This window comes from Somniosus microcephalus, chromosome 9 (assembly GCF_052327205.1).
Source record: "Somniosus microcephalus isolate GS21.2 chromosome 9, FLI_Smic_1.0, whole genome shotgun sequence".
In the NCBI taxonomy this organism is placed as follows: domain Eukaryota; kingdom Metazoa; phylum Chordata; class Chondrichthyes; order Squaliformes; family Somniosidae; genus Somniosus; species Somniosus microcephalus.
The window spans coordinates 207,615,189-207,634,304 of NC_140995.1; the positions used below are offsets into that span (position 1 = coordinate 207,615,189).

General features: G+C 45.5%; 1 protein-coding gene across 2 annotated transcripts in view; it reads left to right on the forward strand.

The window, feature by feature from the left end:
- The window catches only part of slc16a10 (solute carrier family 16 member 10), a 173,483-nt gene that overhangs the window by 98,422 nt on the left and 55,945 nt on the right, over positions 1-19,116 (forward strand). For both annotated transcript variants that reach the window (XM_085997821.1, XM_085997822.1), the window contains exon 4: positions 18,535-18,675. In XM_085997821.1, coding sequence (XP_085853947.1) covers positions 18,535-18,675 — 141 coding nt within the window. The remainder of the gene's footprint in view (positions 1-18,534; positions 18,676-19,116) is intronic.

Consider the following 19,116-nt stretch of genomic DNA (forward strand, 5'->3'; position numbering starts at 1 on the left):
AAGATCCCTGGCACTATTTCAAAGAAGAGCAGGGAAGTTTTCCCTGATATAAAAACAGAAAATGCTGGGAATACTCAGCAGGTCAGGCAGCATCTGTGGAGAGAGAAACAGAGTTAATGTTTCAGGTCATTATGTTTCAGTGCCAAGAGAGGACTATAAAGAAGAATACCCTCAGTCAACTAGTCCTGGGACTCAGTGACGTAACTACTAACACTACTAACAAGAACCAGCCCCAGGACAGTGACAGCGTAACACAAAGAATTCGACCCAACACAATCGTCGCTAAGCAAAAGGAAAAATATCTGTCATATTGGGCAGAAACAACAAAAACCCAAAGCAAACTCAATTGCTACTTGGCCCTAAACAGACAATACAACATGGCTGATTACCTGACCATGGTAAAGGATAGCAAACTGAGAAAAACCTTGACAATGTACAGACTTAGTGAACATAGCCTGGCGATCGAAAAAGGTAGACACAGGCAGACCCGGCTACCAAGAGAGGACAGGATATGCTCTCACTGCAGTCAGGGAGTGGTGGAGACAGAGATGCACTTCCTCACAGCTTGTAGAAAATATCAGGGCATCAGGGAGAATTTCTACCCAAAATTCACAAAAATATGCCCGGAATTCAGAAATTTGAATGACGACCAAAAACTCCCATACCTACTAGGGGAAGAGAGAAATTGTGTAACCTTAGCGGCACACTATGTTACAGCTTACCATAAACAGAGGGACAACCACTAAATATAAGAAAAGAGTATATACAAATTATATGAATGTATATTTATACACTCAGGGATATATCTGTTTATACACTGTATGGATAGATCTGTGTTTGTGTTCAACCATGAATGTTTCTCGATGCTTTGGCAACATAAGATGTACCTTGTCATGCCAATAAAGCGATTTGAATTGAATTGACCCTTTGTCAGAACTGGAAAAAGTTAGAGATGGAACAGATTTTTAAGCAAGTGCAGGGGCAGGGAAAGGGAGGAAAGAACAAAAGTGTCTGTGATAGGGTGGAAGGCAGGAGAGATTACAAGACAACAGGGATGATGGTGCAAGGCAAAAGGAGATGGTAATGGGACAAATTAAGAAACAAAAGAGGAGTCTAGATGAGGGGTAAATGGAAATGGCAGAATCATCAACAGCTGCCATGTGAAAAAAATAAAAAAAGATAGGGGCCGAGGTTATGGTCTGATAATGACCATCAACTTCTTCCTGATGTCCTGACCAATACTTATCCCTCAGCCAACATCTAAAAAACAGATGATGTGGTCATTATCACATTGCTGTTTGTATGACCTTGTGCACAAATTGTCTGCCGCGTTTCCCACATTACAACAGTGACTACACTTCAAAAAATACTTCATTGGCTGTAAAGCGTTTTGAGATGTCGTGAAAGGCGCTATATAAATGCAAGTCTTTCTTCTTCTGACTAATGGGGATGAATAGCCTGGCACTGGATATGGTGCTGAACCATGAATGTTGGGGCATTCAAATCCTACCATAGAAAATTGTGAAAGGGAATTCAATAAATCTGATAATGACCTAAAAGCTGTTGGACTGTAAAAGCCAAAACATCTTGGTGAGTTCACTAATGAAGGGAAGGGAACCAAATTACCTCTTCAACAATTTCAGATCATAACCTCGGCTCCTATTACATTTTTACTTATTTTTTATCCCCACCTTTTGTTTTGGCCCTTTCCACCCCCCCCCCTTTTTGTCTCTCTCCCACATGGCAGCTGTCTCCCATTCTGCCAGCACATTTCACACCTAATCTGAGCCGTCTTTTGTCTCCACGAGTCCTATCACCATCTCGTCTCGTTTTGAATACCTCTTAATGTCTCTTCACTTCTCTTTTTTGTTCTCTCCCAGCCTGGCCTTTCAATCTATTTCATTTCCTGTGCCTTTCCAGTCTTGACAAAGGGTTTGACCCGAAACGTTGACTCTATTTTTTCTCCACGGATGTTGCCTGGCCTGCTGAGTTTTTCCAGCATTTTCTGTTGTTATTTCAAATTACCTCTAAGTTGAAGCATGAATACAACACACATCCAGATTTACACATGATATTAAGCTGGTGGTTTGCCAACGCATTCTGAAGAGCTGTATGGTTAACGGCCCTACCTGGTCTGGCCTACATGTGACTCCAGTCCCACACTTGTGTGGTTGACCCTCCGGGATGGCCAATAAATACTGACTTGTGAGTGTTGCCAATATCCCAAGAACAATTGTTTTAAAATGCTGCCTCTGGCAATCATGGGTGTATAAGAACAGTTTGGGATGACCTGTTTTCCCCTTTCTGGCTTGCATTTGTCATCCCTGATATCTTGGTGAGATTAGGAGCCTGGCACATGGGGATTTGAGGCACTCGGCATCTTTTATTCATAGAATGTATCAGGGATGTAACCAAAACAGGAATCCAGTTTGAAAAATAGATTACATGAAATGCTTAAATGTAGAAGCCAATATAAACTGTGTGAAAACAAAATTAAAATTCAACAGCATTTAAAAAATAAAAAAAAATCCTAAATTTTTATTCCTTACTCTCTTTACCCGCGCGCCCCCCCCCCGCCACCCCCAACCCACCCCACCTTCTAGTGATGAGGAGGATCATATTGTGGCCATTCCAGATACTTGTCTGCTTTGAGAAAAAGTATCCTTATGTTTGATGTAAGCCATCAGATTGATTTTTGGTACCCATATCCATATTCCCCATGGGTCCAGTCCATCACACCCAGCACTCGTGGAAATACCTGCAGTAATATATACTTGGCATGGGGCCAACTGTTCTCCCTACTTCAAGAGCAATGACTGAACCATCAGGCGGCTACTTCTGTAGCCACCGTGCCCCTGAGTTTTGGAGTTCCCTCCTTCTGCCTTGTCACACCCTCCTTGCCCTCAACGACCTTTTTAAAAGACCCTTTCCCCCAACCATGCTTTCACCTTCCCGCAAACCCTCTCTTTTTCCCCCTCCTGCTCAGTGCCTTATTGTCTACTTGTCGTCCAGCACCTGTAAAGTGTAAAGGCATCTCTCTATGCGTGAGGGAAGAGAGGGTTTGTCCCTCCGGAACACTGAATCTGCCCCCCCCCCGAATGCAGAGGGACACAGCGCCTTGAAATCTCCTCCAGCTGCGTGGAAAGACACTTTAACCACACAAAAAACCCCAACCTGCTGTTACTCTAATAGCCACACGCAGAGCAGTTAGTCACTGAGGCACTTTCCATATCTGCAGACAACATTTGACATATCTGTTTCCTCCCCAATCAACTTAAACCACCTTCAACACTGTTCTTCAGGCCAAAAAACTTACACGTTAGTCTAAGCTTCCTTTTGGGTGCCTCCTTCTCGAGCCCCTCCAGCTATTTGCTGGTGTTTCTTGTTCTTTGTGCTGCTGCTGAGACAGCACAATAGTTGCTGTTGCAACAAAGAAATACATTTTGGGAATTTCTGAAAGCTCTGCATTTTGGCCTGGCTTGTGGATAATTAAACCTGGTTCAGTACTTTCAATGGCAGTAATAGCACCAGAGCTTTAAAGTACCCGAGTGTGATTGGCCGATTAACGGTCATTCATCCTGCCCTCTTACAATTGTGGAGATTGTGGGGTTTTTTTTAGTTTGCCAGTGACAATTGTTCACAGTTGTGTTTAATCCCATATCTAACTATGGGTGTGGTGCTGATACAGTCTCATTCTATTAATTCAAAGTCACTTCATTTGAAGGATCTGTTCATTGGAATTGAAATCAAAGTTAAACACTTCCCGTTGCTTAATTTGAACATCTTGACTTGAACTGTTAGTTTGAATTCCCACCGAAGACGGGTGCTGACCAATGATGCAGATCACTTAATTGGGATCTTGCTGTAGCCCCTTGCCACCGCTCCACAAATTGCTCTAGTGCCGCTTGGTCAAGGTGGCTGACCAGCTGATGGAAGGTGAACTCAAGCTAGTCACGTCAGTTTTCCCTCTCTACAATCTGGCATATTCAGCTTCAGCCTCCATGTAGGCTTACTACTACCCATCACGTTCAAGAAGCCTGAGCTTGGAGACTATCATCTGTGTGTCACTGGGCCTACGGTCGCTTCAAGTGCTGTTGCGTCAGTGGCGGCTCTGAGTAGGTGCAATAGCTTGGATTCCTGTACCGGGAATTAAGTTCTGCTTACCAAAAGGATGCATGTGCACCGTAGATGTGTTTTAACTTTTGGTTGACTGCCCTTGGTCTATGTAGAAGAGGTGTGGTAGCATAGTGATTATGCTCCTGGACCAGTAATCTCAGAGGCATGGACTAACAATCCAGAGAGCATGAGTTCAGATCCCACCATGGCAGTTTGAGAATTTCAATTCAGCTTGAAGGAAATCTGGAAATAAAAAGCTGGCATCAGTAAAATGATCATGAAGCTGTCGGATCGTCGTTTAAAAAAAAAAAAAACCCAACTGGTTCACTAATATCCTTTAGGGAAGGAAACCTGCCGTCCTTACCTGGTCTGGCTTACATGTTTTTGAAATTTTGAGGATCCGCATTAAAGCTCGCTAAATTTAACAAAAAAAAGGTGTGCTGTTTTGTAACTCATTCAATTTTGTTACTCTTCCTGTAAAGCAGTGTTGTTCTTATGGTTGTGAATCTTTGGAATTCTCTGCCCCAGAGGGCTGTGAATGCTCAGTCGTTGAGTAGATTCAAGGCTGAGATAGATAGATTTTTGGACTCTAGGGGAATCAAGGGATATGGAGATCGGGCGGGAAAGTGGAGTTGAGGTCGATGATCAGCCATGATCTTATTGACTGAAGGAGCAGGCTCGAGGGGCTGTATGGCCTACTCCTGCTCTTGCTTCTTATGTTCTAATACGATAGCCACCAGCACATGGAGCTAATTGGGAATCCAGGTGTGGCTAATTGCATTTCTGATTAGTAAATTAAAAAAGAGTGACTGATAGATGCTGTCGTGGGTCATGTGATCAATACTGGGTATTCACTTGACGTCTGCATGTGTAATTTAACAGCTGTGCATTTGTAAATAAAATAGTAAAGGGGAAAAGGAGAGTGTGCAAGTGGTTTTATTGGTCGTTGTGTGTGTGCTTGGTTGCTGCTTATTGGCTATCTGCTAAAATGGTGTGCAACACGGGTGAAAACGGCAGACCTGTGCACCATGGAAACACCAGCAGCATTGTACAGGGAGGGGAGCCTCACATTGCAGTCAGCTCGTCCAATCAGGATAACCGCTGCAGATCAGTAGAAGAAAGCGACCGCGGCCAATAATGAGCAACTCCCAACCGGGCGCGTCACGGCAAAGCAGCATCCAGTCGCGTTCTGGATGGAGAGCAGACGCGGGCCTGATGCGTCTCGTTGTGTGAGCCACCATTCTCGGCAACCACTCTGAAGTCAAAGTACCGCTCCCAACTGTTGGACAAAAAGCTAGAAGCAGCATCGGGCATTCAGTGGGCGGAAGTTGGGCAAATAGCGCAACTCTCCACCCGCGGAGGCCCTTTCCCCAGGGATGCGGATCATCTGTCAAGAGAATTCTTGACCGATCGCAAGTTCTGGGTTTTCGCGCATGCGCTGCGCTGCGCATGCCTACACCCTGAACTTGCGCAGCCCCTACAGGCACGAGCGCACCTTGTATGCGCCCGTAGGGGTCGCAATATACGGCCCATTATGTTTCCATCAAAACAACTGCCCTTCAATAACTTTTCTGGTACGGTACTGAGCATTGAATAGTGGGAACACATAACTGGCTTCTCTTCAGCTTAAGAGGTAAATCCTTTGTGGACTGAATGTTTCCACACAATTGCCCATGAAAACTGATGCCGTGATAGATTCAGGCTGCGTGGTTTAAAGGATTATACGGATCTTTTATTTTCCTAGACAGAACCTATTGACTTGGTTGAAATGTTGTTTTGTAGGCCCTCTTGCAGAGGTCCTTTAATCAAATCCAGTTGAAGTAAAAGTTAGAACAACAATGGACCTATTTTCAGATTCTGCCTCATTTTTGCCCGTGCCAATTATAAAATAGCAGACGTGGGGTTAATATTATCTTGGGTGGTGTTTGATGCCAAGTTGTGTTTTCCAATCCTGGTTTAAGTCAATATTAGACGGTCACTGCTAGTTAAACTAACAATGAGTTGAGCTGGTAAGCAGGGGACAGATCCAGTAACCTAAATAATGCTTCATATTCTTCAGTCGCCTGTTCATTCGTGTTGCTTGAACGATTAAGCCATACTCGCTCCAAGTTTTAATACCACAGACAGACTTGAGGCCTGTTGATGTCTTTTTGTGTTGGAGTGAAATTTTGAAAAGTGGAAGGATGCTAATTTTACCCAGTGCTTAACAACCCACTTTAACCCACTGTCAAAATGGCGGGGACGTGTGGCTTTGAAAAATGTGTTTTATGAGAACGGAATTAGTGAATTGTTAATTACAAAATTTGGGGCATCCTTCAGCTTTCTATTAGGAGGAACGTCGCCCCAGAAACGGTACCCGTAAGTTATCACACTATTGTGCGGTATTTCTGACAAATTTGTTACATTTCTGCAACGTTCTCAATGAACGCTGTGCGACAGGTTGCATTTGCAACACTGTTGCACAAAAGGTGCAACATGTCAATGTAGCAAAACCTAGGCCACTGTCTGCATGAATCATTTTTATGAAAGGCGGGTCTACAGGATAAAATGGTGCCACACATGATAAAATATCCCAGAAGTCTTGCGACTTGAGCATCACAAGGGGAAGAAGCGCCGTGTTGCAAGCTTCCAATCTACATGCGGAATAGAACGAAGAGACAAGCGCGCATAAGCGGGGGAAAACCAGTCTAAGCACAGGAGTGATTTTAAAAAGCTGCTTTGTTAGATCCTGGATACAGCGAGGTTACTGCTGATGCTGTCGGGGGGCAGGGAGGAGGGGTTGGTGTGTGTGGAAGTCCTGTATTTCCACACTTTGGGTGGCAATCTTGCTACAGAAAAAAAATCTAGGTTTGGTGTCGGCAGGCTCTCTGAGCACAGGTGAATATCAGCCCTGTCCCTGTCTACTTCTACAGATGTCGTTGACCCTCTCGCACACTTGCGCTCACACACGCTCTCACACAAGCTCTCACACACACTCTCTCACTCTAATTACTACTCTACTGAGATCTGCTAACTCAGCACAGGACAGAGTATTGAAGCCGGGACTTTGTTTCGTACTGTGACTTATACTATTTGCCTTAACCAGCTGAGCCATCATCATGTCTATATCTAGATTAGTGTTACATTTCACTCTTACTCATGCTGCCTCATGCCTTAATGTGGTCATGTGATGTTGATAACTTGTCTACAGCCTAGAAATGATTACGTCTGCTGTACTGACTGATAAGTGCATTAAAATCCACCTCTTCTGTACATTTTGTCCAATGTTTTCCACTTTTAATAGTCATAAATTTATCATCCGGTCAGGTTATCTGCATAAGTACACTTGTGTAACGTCAACTAACATCTGACCAGGTGTCTCAAATTTCTACTGTCCTAGCAAATAAAACCGGTGAAGCTGAAAACACTGGGCGATTGGCTTGCCTGTGGCCTAGGATTGCCCTGGTGTCTCCAGGAATTGAAGATTAATCTCCAGGACGCTGCTGCGAGCAAACCCTGGAGAAAAATCACAGGGCCGTTAAAAACCAAACGGTGTGTTTTATTTTCATTTTGTTGAACAAATATTGGAGGTAGCAAAAACGGCTGTTGGATTTATAGTCAAGAATCCAATCAGGTAATGAAGAGTCCATTTGCTTTCCAATCGCCACGGGAAGGCGGTGTGCCCGAGGGTGGATGTGTCGGGCGACCAGTGGTGGGCAGGGTAGGTCAGGGGGCAGGAGGTCATGTGCTGAAACCTCCGAGAATACATTCAACCAGAATTGGCGACCCTACCGTGGCTGTTGCTGGCTACTGATGCAAATCTCTAAACACCCTCTAGTCCAACAATACATTGAAATACCTGTACATCCATGCCGTATGCTAAAAGTAGAATAAACAAGTTGGAAAGACACAAGTTCAAAAGTGCCAACAGTGTCACTTGGCAATAGGGTGTAAAAACCTGTACTTTGTGCAAGTATGCATTCCCATTGTTGAATCCCCCACCATCAATGTCCTGGGGGTCACTATTGACCAGTCACATAAATGCTGTGGCAACAAGAGCAGGTCAAGAGGCTAGGTATTCTGCGGTGAGTGTCTCACCTCCTGACTCCCCAAATCCTTTCCACCATCTACAAGGCACAAGTCAGGAGTACAATGGAACACTCTCCACTTGCCTGGATGAGTGCAGCTCCAACAACACTCAAGAAGCTCAACACCATCCAGGACAAAGCAGCCCACTTGATTAGCACCTTAATCATTCACACCCTCCACCACCGGCGCACCGTGGCTGCAGTGCGTACCATCTACAAGATGCACTGCAGCAACTCGCCAAGGCTTCTGCGGCAGCTTCCAAACCCGCGACCTCTACCACCTAGGACAGCAGGCGCATGGGAACATCAACACCAAAAATATCTAAGCATTGTGTGCTGAATGGCCCCCTCCTGTGCCATAAATCTCTGATTCTTTGAGCACCTTCACCACATGGACTGCAGCGGCTCACCACCACCTTCTCGAGGGCAATTAGGGTTGGCAATAAATGCTGGCCATGCCAGCGGCGCCCACATGAATTGGAAAAAAAGCCATTGGGGTTCTGTTAATTTTTACATATTAGAGCTACCGTAAAATCATTTTGTCTTGGTCGTTAATTATACCCCCTCTGATTCTGGCATTTTACATGTTCCCCTCCCCACTTTACTCCACCGTGGGTGGCAAGAGCCTTTGGTCAGCTCAACCCCACTCCCAGGAATTCCCTCGCCAATCCACCGCTTCTCCATTTCTCTCCCTCCTTAGCTTTGGTGTCAATTTTCCTGTCTTATTTAAATGTGTGAATCGCCATGGGATGTTAAAGGCACCGTGTAAATATGAGTTGTGTCTTTAGAGGACATTAAAAATGGATGCAGAGCAGATTAGGGTGAGTGCATGTGTGCGGGGGTGAGAGCATGCTAGCCCAAATTAACCTTCCCATCGTAAGAACATAGGAAATAGGCCCTTCGAGCCTGCTATGCCATTCAATAAGATCATGGCTGATCTTCGACCTCCACTCCCCTTCCTCCACTATCCCCATATCCTTTGATTCTCTTTAGAGATCGATAGATTTTTGAATACTATCTTGAATATACTAAACGACGGAGCATCCACAGCTCTCTGGGGTAGAGAATTCCAAAGATTCACCACCCTCTGAGTGAAGACATTTCTCCTCATCTCAGTCTTAAATGGCCGACCCCTTATTCTGAGACAGTGACCCCTGGTTCTAGACTCTCCAGCCAGGGGAAACATCCTCCCTGCACCTACCCTGTCAAACCCCTTAAGAATTTTATACGTTTCAATGAGATCACCTCTCATTTTTCTAAACTCTAAGAAATATAGGCCTAGCCTACTCAATCTCTCCTCAAAGGACAATCCCCCCATTCCAGGAATCAGTCTAGTGAACTTTTGTTGCATCAACTAAACGCCATGGGCATTGGTGCTGAGAATATTGCACGATCCAGATATCTGTAATTTTATAACTTTAATTCTCCCCACATGCCCCATTCCCTGCTGAAGAGGACAGGCAAATAGAACCTGTTATAAGGTATCCTCCCTCTGTTTCCGATTTAACGCCGGCATACGTTGGGTTTCCTCCTCACCTCCTCCACCCTCGCATCCTACCTACTGGGAAGCACGTTGCCTCTGATTAGTGCCTCCCCTGACGGTCTGACTGAAATTCATGGTAGCTGGAAAACTCTGCATATCGTATCACAAAAAGGAAGTATTGTGAAAATTGAGTCACACACGAATGTAATCATAATATAGGTCCGTGGGGAGGCAGCAGCGCAGAGAGATTAGTTTTGAATATGCTCCAGCAAAGGTCCAACACGATGGGCCAAAACATGGCCAGTAAACTTCTACAGTTGTAACGTCTGCAGCCTGCCTTTTATTTGGATCTCCATTTCCGTCGGAGGAAAGTTTACATTACTCAGTGTAAAGAAGGCACTTGTGCCAGCGTCAGATTTTGTACACATTAAATGTCCATTCAGGTTTCCAAGCATGGCCAAACATTTCTTGATGCATGGAAAAGCCAATACTGGAAAGCGACCAAGCTGATTAAATTTGATTCCTTCCTGTTTTGGAGAATGTTTGGGGCAGTGCAAGGACAGCTGCTGTTAAGAGGCTGGTTGAGCTCAGCAAAATAGATGCTGCATTTGGATGCCTGCTATCTTTAGCACGTTGGTGTTTACAAGACTGTACTCGTCACATTTGAATTAGCACTTCAAGGAAGTGGGTCACATCAGAGGAGGAAAAGGAAGAGAAGTGAAAAGGGGAATGAAGCATGTTTTTGACTTTCCAAGTGTCCATAGTTTTCTGTTAAACTCAATAGCACCAAGTGGTACACAGTATCTGCTGAGAATCAGCACAACAGAGCTGGCGGGGGGGGGGGGTGGAGGCCTGAGGCCTCATGGAAAGAGTTTTGAGAATCTGTCCATCTGTGGGTCAAAGGGAAACCCATCCAGTGGTCAGAGTCAGTCCTGACACAAAGAAAGATGCTTATGGTTGTCAGAAGCCAGTCATCACAACCCCGGAACATCACTGCGGGAGTTCTTCAGGGAAGTATCTTCAGTCCAACCATCTGCAGCTGATTTTTCAATGACCACCTCTCCATCATAAGGTCAGAAGTGGGGCTGTTCATTGACGATTCCACAGTGGTCAGCTCCTGCTATAATGAAGCAGCCCATGTAAGGCTAGAACAGGGCCTTGATAACATCCAGACTTGGACTGACAAGTGGCAGGTAACAGTCACACCACATAAGTGCCAGGCAATGAACACCTCAAACACGAAAAAGCACAGCCATCTCCTCTTGACCTTCAATAGCACCACCTTTGCCAATTCCCCCTTTATCAACATCGTGCCGGTCACTATTGACCAGAAGCTTAACTGGGCCAGTCTTATCAAGAACAACGAAGAGGCTGGGTACTCTGGGCCACGAGTGATCTCCTGGACTAGTCTCGGTTGCTTAGATGGATCGGAGAGGAATTTCCTAGATTTTTTTTTCCCAAATTAACCTGGGATTTTTATCTTTTTTTGCCTCTCCTAGGAGATCACATGGGGTGTGGTGTATATATTGTGATACAAGGCATCGCAATTGTGTGGGACAGGCTCGATGGCCCAGAGGGTCTTTACCTGCCCGTCATTATCCATCTGGTTGTATGTTCGCACTCTTTAACAAGTGGCTCACATCCTGACCCCTTAAAGCCTATCCATCATCTGCAAGACTCAAGTCGGGAGAATGATAGAAATATTGTTCACCTTGATGGGTTCAGTCACAACAACACTCAAGAAGCTGAACACCATCTAGGACAGAGCAGTTTGCTTGATCAGTGTCCCTTTCACCACTGGCACACAGTGGATGCAATATATACAATCTACAGGATGTAGTGCAGCAACTCACCAAGGTTATTTCAACTACACCTCCCTCCCCTGCGACCTCCAGCACCAAGAAGGACAAGAGTAGCAATGCCTTGGGAACACCATCACCTCCAAGTTCACCTCCAAATTGCCCACCATCCTAATTTAGACATGTATTGCCATTCATTCATCATCGCTGATGTCAATATCCTGGGATTCCCTACCCAACCCCTTATGTGGAAGCACCACCACCAATACCTTCTCAAGGCAATTGGGGACAGACAATAATTGCAGCCTTGCCAGTGCCACCCCGATCCCGAGTACAAATTTTTAAAGGAAGTGTCAGCTCCCCCATTGAGTCAGAAGGTGTGGGTTCAGGCACCACTCCAGGACGTGAACATGCAAGGACCAATTTTAACCCCGCTTTCCCGGGCAGAAGGGCAGTTAAAATGCCCCATGGTACTTACCCCGCATTGATCCCACTGCCTTCTCGTGGTTTGTGTTCCTAACCTCCTCCTCTGAGCGAGCGAGAGGCGTGCCCTCTGACTCAATGGGGGAGCTGACACTTTTCTTAAAATTTGTGCGCAGGAGGCCAGAAGGCAGCGAGGTCCTTCTTTAAATGTGCGGATCGGGCTCCGATGATGTCATTGGAGCCGGACTGCCATTTTAACCAGAGGCCTGTGCTGTTACGGCTTCCTCCACCTGCCAACCTGGCAGTAAGAGGAGCTGGTGGCCAGAAGATGCCCAGAAAAGTAAGTGGATTTGTTACCTTTCACTTTCAACGTGGGGCAGGAGTACTATTTAAGAAAGGAGGGAGAGAGAAAACGGGGAGCTACAGACCAGCTAGCCTGACATCAGTAGTAGGGAAATTGCTAGAATGTATTAAGGACGTGGTAACCGGGCACTTAGAAAATAATAATAGGATTGGGCAGAGTTAACACAGATTTATGAAAGGGAAGTCTTGTTTGACAAATTTGTTTTTTTGAGGTTGTAACTAGCAGAATAGATAAGGGGGAGCCAGTGGATGTGGTGTATTTGGATTTTCAGAAGGCATTCGATAAGGTGCCACACAAGAGGTTATTAAACAAAATTAGGGCTCATGGGATTGGGGGTAATATACTAGCATGGACTGAGGATTGGCTAATGGACAGAAAACAGAGAGTAGGAATAAACGGGTCATTTTCGGGTTGGCAGGCTGTAATTAGTGGTGTACCGCAAGGATCTGTGCTTGGGCCTCAGCTATTCACAATCTATATCAATGATTTGGATGAGGGGACCAAATGTAATATATCCAAGTTTGCTGCTGATACAAAGCTGGGTGGGAATGTAAGTTGTGAGGAGGATGGGCAGCACGGTGGCATAGTGGTTAGCACTGTTGCCTCACAGCGCCAGAGACCCGGGTTCGAATCCGGCCTCGGGCGACTGTCTGTGTGGAGTTTGCACATTCTCCCCGTGTTTGCGTGGGTTTTCTCCGGGTGCTCCGGTTTCCTCCCACAGTCCAAAGATGTGCGGGTTAGGTTGATTGGCTATGATAAATTGACCCTTAGTGTTAGGGGGATTAAATACGTGGGGTTACAGGGATAGGGTGGGATATGTGTTGGTGTAGGGGTTACGGGGATCGGGTGGGATATGTGTCGGTGCAGGCTCAATGGGCCGAAATGGCCTCTATCTGCACTGTGGGGTTTCTGTGATTCTGTGATGCAAAGAGGCTTCAAGGGAATATAGACAAGCTAAGTGAGTGGGCAAAAACATGGCAAATGGAATATAGTGTGGAGAAATGTGAAGTTATCCATTTTGGTAGGAAAACTAGAAAAGCAGTATTTTTTAAATGGTGAGAGATTGGGAAATGTTGGTGTTCAGAGGGACCTGGGTGTCCTTGTACACAAATCACTGAAAGTTAACATGCAGGTGCAGCAAGCAATTAGGAAAGCAAATGGTATGTTGGCCTTTATTACAAGAGGATTTGAGTAGAAGAGTAAAGACATCTTAGTGCAATTATATAGGGCCCTGGTGAGACCACACCTGGAGTATTGTGTACAGTTTTTATCTCCTTACCTAAGGAAGGATATACTTGCCATAGAGGGAGTGCAACGAAGGTTCACCAAACTGATTCCAGGATGTAACTGGTAAAATAGATAAGGGAGAACCAGTGGATGTGGTGTATTTGGACTTTCAGAAGGCTTTCGATAAGGTCCCGCATAAGAGATTAGCGTGCAAAATTAACGCACATGGGATTGGGGGCAAGGTATTGACTTGGATAGAGAACTGGTTGGCGGACAGAAAGCAAAGAGTTGGAATAAACGGGTCATTTTCCAAGTGGCAGGCAGTGACTAGTGGGATACCGCAAGGATCGGTCCTAGGACCCCAGCTGTTCACAATATATATTAATGATCTGGATGAGGGAATTGGATGTAATATCTCCAAATTTGCAGACGACACAAAGCTGGGTGGGAGGGTATGCTGTGAGGGGGATGTCGTGAAACTCCAGCACGATTTGGACAGGTTGGGTGATTGGGCAGAAACATGGCAAATGCACTATAATGTGGATAAATGTGAGGTTATCCACTTTGGTGGCAAAAACAGGAAGGCAGATTATTATTTGAATGGTAATAGATTGGGAGAAGGGGAAGTGCAAAGAGACCTGGGTGTTCTAGTACACCAGTCGCCGAAGGTAAGCATGCAGGTGCAGCAGGCGGTTAAGAAGGCAAATGGTATGTTGGCCTTCGTAGCAAGAGGGTTCGAGTACAAGAACAAGGATGTCTTGCTGCAGTTGTACAGGGCCTTGGTGAGACCACACCTTGAGTATTGTGTGCAGTTTTGGTCGCCTTACCTGAGGAAGGACGTTCTTGCCATGGAAGGAGTGCAGCGAAGATTCACCAGGCTGATACCTGGGATGACAGGAATGACGTATGAAGAGAGATTGTGTCGATTGGGCTTATACTCACTGGAGTTTAGAAGATTGAGAGGGGATCTCATCGAAACCTATAAAATTCTGTCAGGCCTGGACAGACTAGATGCAGGAAGGATGTTTCTGATGGCTGGGGAGTCCAGAACCAGGGGTCATAGTCTAAGGATAAGGGGTGAGCCATTTAGGACTGAGATGAGGAGGAATTTCTTCACCCAGAGAGTGGTGAACCTGTGGAATTCTCTGCCACAGAGGGCGGTGGAGGCCAGTTCATTAAGTATATTCAAGAAAGAGTTGGATATATTTCTTAAGGCTAAAGGGATCAAGGGATATAGGGAGAAGGCAGGGACCGGGTACTGAATTTGGATGATCAGCCATGATCTCATTGAATGGCGGAGCAGGCTCGAAGGGCCGAATGGCCTACTCCTGCTCCTATCGTCTATGTTTCTATGAGGGTTGTCCTATGAGGAAAGATTGAGTAGACTAGGCCTATATTCTCTGAAGTTTAGAAGAATGAAAGGTGATCTCATTGAAACATACAACATTCTTACAGGGCCTGACAGGGTAGATGCAGGGAGGATGTTTCCCCTGGCTGGGGAGTCTAGAACCAGGGGTCACAGTCTCAGAATAAGGGGTCAGCCATTTAGGACTGAGATGAGGAGAAATTTCTTCACTCAGAGGGTGGTGCATCTTTGGAATTCTCTACCCCAGAGGGCTGTGGAGGCTCAATGGTTGAGTATATTCAAGACAGAGATCAATAGATTTTTGGATATTAAGGGAATCAAGGGATATGGGGATAGTGCAGGAAAGTGGAGTTGAGGTAGAAGATCAGCCGTGATCTTGTTGAATGGCGGAGCAGGCTCGAGGGGCCAAATGGCCGACTCCTGCTTCTTATGTTCTTATGAGTGCTCCGTCTGTCCGTCAGGGCCCACAAGGAATCTTTAGGCCTCCCTGCCCCGGGCTTTCCTTTCCCAACCATGAGGCCCTCCCAACTATTTACATGAGCGCCGAGACAGCTCCTTTGCTGTCGCATTTACCTACAAACCAGGGAATGCACTTCAAAAGTAATTCATTGGCTCTGTGGTAATGAAAGGTGCTATATAAATGCAAGTTCATTCTTATTAGCCTAGCAATTTCTATTTGATGTTATTACTGTATAAGTTTGTACAAACTTAATGGGCCAGTAATTCTTGTCGCAACGCGTGAGTACGGTCGGGGTACTCACGCGTCTGGCCGGAGGAAATGCCGGTTTTCAGCATGCACAGTGCATGCGGGGAAAACCGGCATTTCCTGTCCTCTGAACAAAGGGGTTCAGAGGCAGAACGCGTGCGACTGCACAGGCAGCGCGTGCGCAGTAAAATTCGCCGGTTTCATTCATGCTTTCAGTGAGGTTAAGTCCTTACAACTTACACATGAAAAAAGCATGAGTAAAGTTGCTCCAGAGGCTGCGGAGGAAGATTTATTTTATCGTGAAGCTTCTGAAAGGCAATATTTTTGTTTGGGAAAGGGAGGAAAGTTATTTTAAGAAATGCTGAGGTAAGTTTTAAAGTTTAATTTTTTTTTTTTTTAACGGGTTTTCAGTACTGTAGGTAGAAGGAGCAATTGTGGCTGTGTGAATTGAATTTGCTGTGTTTATTAAATGTGAAAATGACTGTTCTAAAATGAATAATGTAACATTTCCAACATTTTTAAGAAAGAAACTTTTCATCAGTAATATGTATGTATGTCCGTATATATTCCTTTACGTATATGTATGTATGTATATTATATATTCCTTTACTTATGTGTATGAATGTATGTATTTAATTATGACTTTCAGAGAAAGTAACTTATTGGAAAATCATCTCGGGCTGTGAAATTGATCAGGCGGGTATGATGTATTACCAAGACGATAACGCGTTCCTCCTGCCATAGGCCGGGGTGATTTTCTAGCCAGTCACTTCATTAAAATTACTTTAACAACTCTTTCCATTTCTTCCTTGCAAGGACGTCTGTGTAAGCAGGAGGCCTATGAGCGAGAAAAATGCCCGGGAACTGCTAGTAGCCAACACCTTCACGAGCTAGTGGCGCCTTGTACCTCCCCCTCCCCCCGCAAGGCAAAGAAAGGAGCAGACACAATTTAAAGTGAAGCAGTGAACTTTTATTGCATCATAAAACAGTTTTCAGGGTCAGTTTTGATGTAGATAGTTTATAACTTTAAAATGTTAACTAGCTATTTCCTGCTTTTCAAATATTTGTAAACATGAATAGTTCAGAAAAAAATGTTAACATTTTAAAGTGACTTTTTCTGTTTTCTTAGTGCAATAAAGACATTCAAGGTGGAAACTAGCTATGTTCTAATTTTCAAATAGTTGTTGTAAAAATACTTTGGCTCCAATAAAAGTTGCTAATTTTTTTCAAACTGACTACAGGCTGCACTGTTTAAAGGAAAAGGTTACGTATCCTTTCAGTCACAAATAAACATTTCAATGAAAACAGCAAACACAACATTTTACATGTCAATAAAATGAAAAATTTAACAATTGCACGATTTGCCCCCTCACATCTGCGACTGAGGGTCCAAGGAGGTGCATTGCGCAAGAGGTCATCGTCGTACGTATCCTCACACTGTTCCCTTTCGGGAACTGTATGAAGTGGTGGAAGGATTTCTGGCCACGTTAACGCTCCTTCCGCGACCATAACCATCTTCATACCAGCCATTAGGGTGGTTAGTCCTATGGCGCAAGGGTTTTACGGGCTCCCACAACCCATCTGAGGGGGGGGCCACCCACACCCGCGGACGCAAGTATCCCGCTGGATGTCCACCCAGAATTTATAGTTGGAGCTCCGACTCCACTTGCCGGGACTGTCTGGAGCGGGGTTCGAAACCCTACTCCTTCTGGCCCAGCGGCGGGGATGCTTACCGCTACGCAAAAGGCCCACTCCGCGCAAAAGATGACACCCATACGTTTCCTGCGCCTTTTCCCTCCCCGTGACTGGAGCCCTATGCTGCCACTTGAAAGACCAAGCTATCATCTGTCCTTTTTGCAGCGCCTTGGACTTCTCATTACCAATGATGAGCAGGCGCTGCGCTTCCACCTCGTTGAGGAGATTGCTGAGGTCAATTGTTCAATTGTGAGTTCTTTTAATGCCGTGAATTGTGCTCATTCCAGCCATTTCACGTTGCTAATCGGAGTGGGCCTTTGGCGTAGCGGTAGCATCCCTGCCGCTGGGCCACACGGCGTAGGGTTTCTAACCCCGCTCCAGACAGTCCCGGCAAGTGGAGTCGGAGCTCCGGCTCTAAATTCTGGGTAGACATCCAGTGGGATATTTGCGTCCGTGGGTGTGGGTGGCCCCCCCCTCGTATAGGTTGTGGGAGCCCGTAAAACCCTCCCGCCATAGGACTAACCACCCTAATGGCTGGTACAAAGATGGTTACGGTCACGGAAGGAGCGTTAATCACGGCCAGAAATCCTTCCACCACTTCATACAGTTCCCCAAAGGGAACAGTGTGAAGACACGTACGACAACGACGTTGCTAATTAAATAAATGGATGAAAAAAATGCTTTCAGGGCTTTTAAAAGTCTTTAAATTGCTTTAATTCTGTTTAAAACTACTTCAGATTCTTCAAAATAATGTAAACGTTTTTAAAAGTTTATAAGTTACCAAAAGCTTCATAAAAATACCAAAAACCTATTTAAAATGCTGCTCTGCATGTAAAAATGCTTTGCAGCTTGTGAGAAACATTGGGGGCGTGTCCTATTAAAATGAGACCTCAAGGGGCGTGTCTCACTTGCACTGCGCGCTCCAGGCTTCGCGCTGGCTGCACTCCTGGGCGGCGTGACATCAGACGCTGCCCGGGAGTCATCATTTTAAAACAGGAATTCCAGGCGTCCCTGAAGCTCAACGGCCGGCGTGTCGGGTAAGTGCACATCAGGGGCTTGCATGCGCGGCAAGCCCCGATCCTAATTTCTGCCCCAATGAGTTTACATCACATGCCCTCTGCTCTTTTAACAGAGATGTTAACCCAAGTAAAATAAACAGGTTAGTGTCTCCATTAAAAATACCAGGCAGAGGAAACATTTGTTCACTAATACTGCAAACAGTAACTTCTAAGGTGTTATGTCTAAAGGTCATAATAACATGTTCTAATTTTTGTTTCTTTCTCAACAGATGAAGTATGTGGAAGAAACTTTTCATTTGGAAAATGAAGAGGTGCTTCTGATGTGCATTGGGATCTCATCAGGGATTGGGCGATTGCTCTTTGGCAGGGTCGCGGACTATTTACCTGGTCCCAATAAAGTTTTCCTTCAGGTACGGTGGATTTGTGTCAAAAGGGGCAGGTGGCTACAGGGAGGGAAGGAGGGGATCAGGCCTACACTAGTCTGTCATTGAGTAGACCGGAGGGATGGAGTCAGCTACATGGTGAGCAAGGCTCTTTGCTAAAGCCCGCGCATGGATTTGAATTAGGCTGTTGCTGATGAGTAAGTCAATCGTACGACAATGGACTTGGACATCTAGAACATCAAAACGATGCAAGCTGTGCTGTGTAGCTGTGTCCCGTGCTGAGAGGGCAGGCCTCTCTTACAGGCAATGAGGAAGCTCTGAGTCTTGGGATGGCAGTTGCTGGAAGGCGTTACCTGGTGGCTGGGTATGAGAACTTGTGCTCATTTATGCAGGACTTGGTGCCCACCACGATTGAGGTAATCAGCTGCTGCTGAAGTTCCGCACCTCCAACTGGTGGAACGTAGTTAC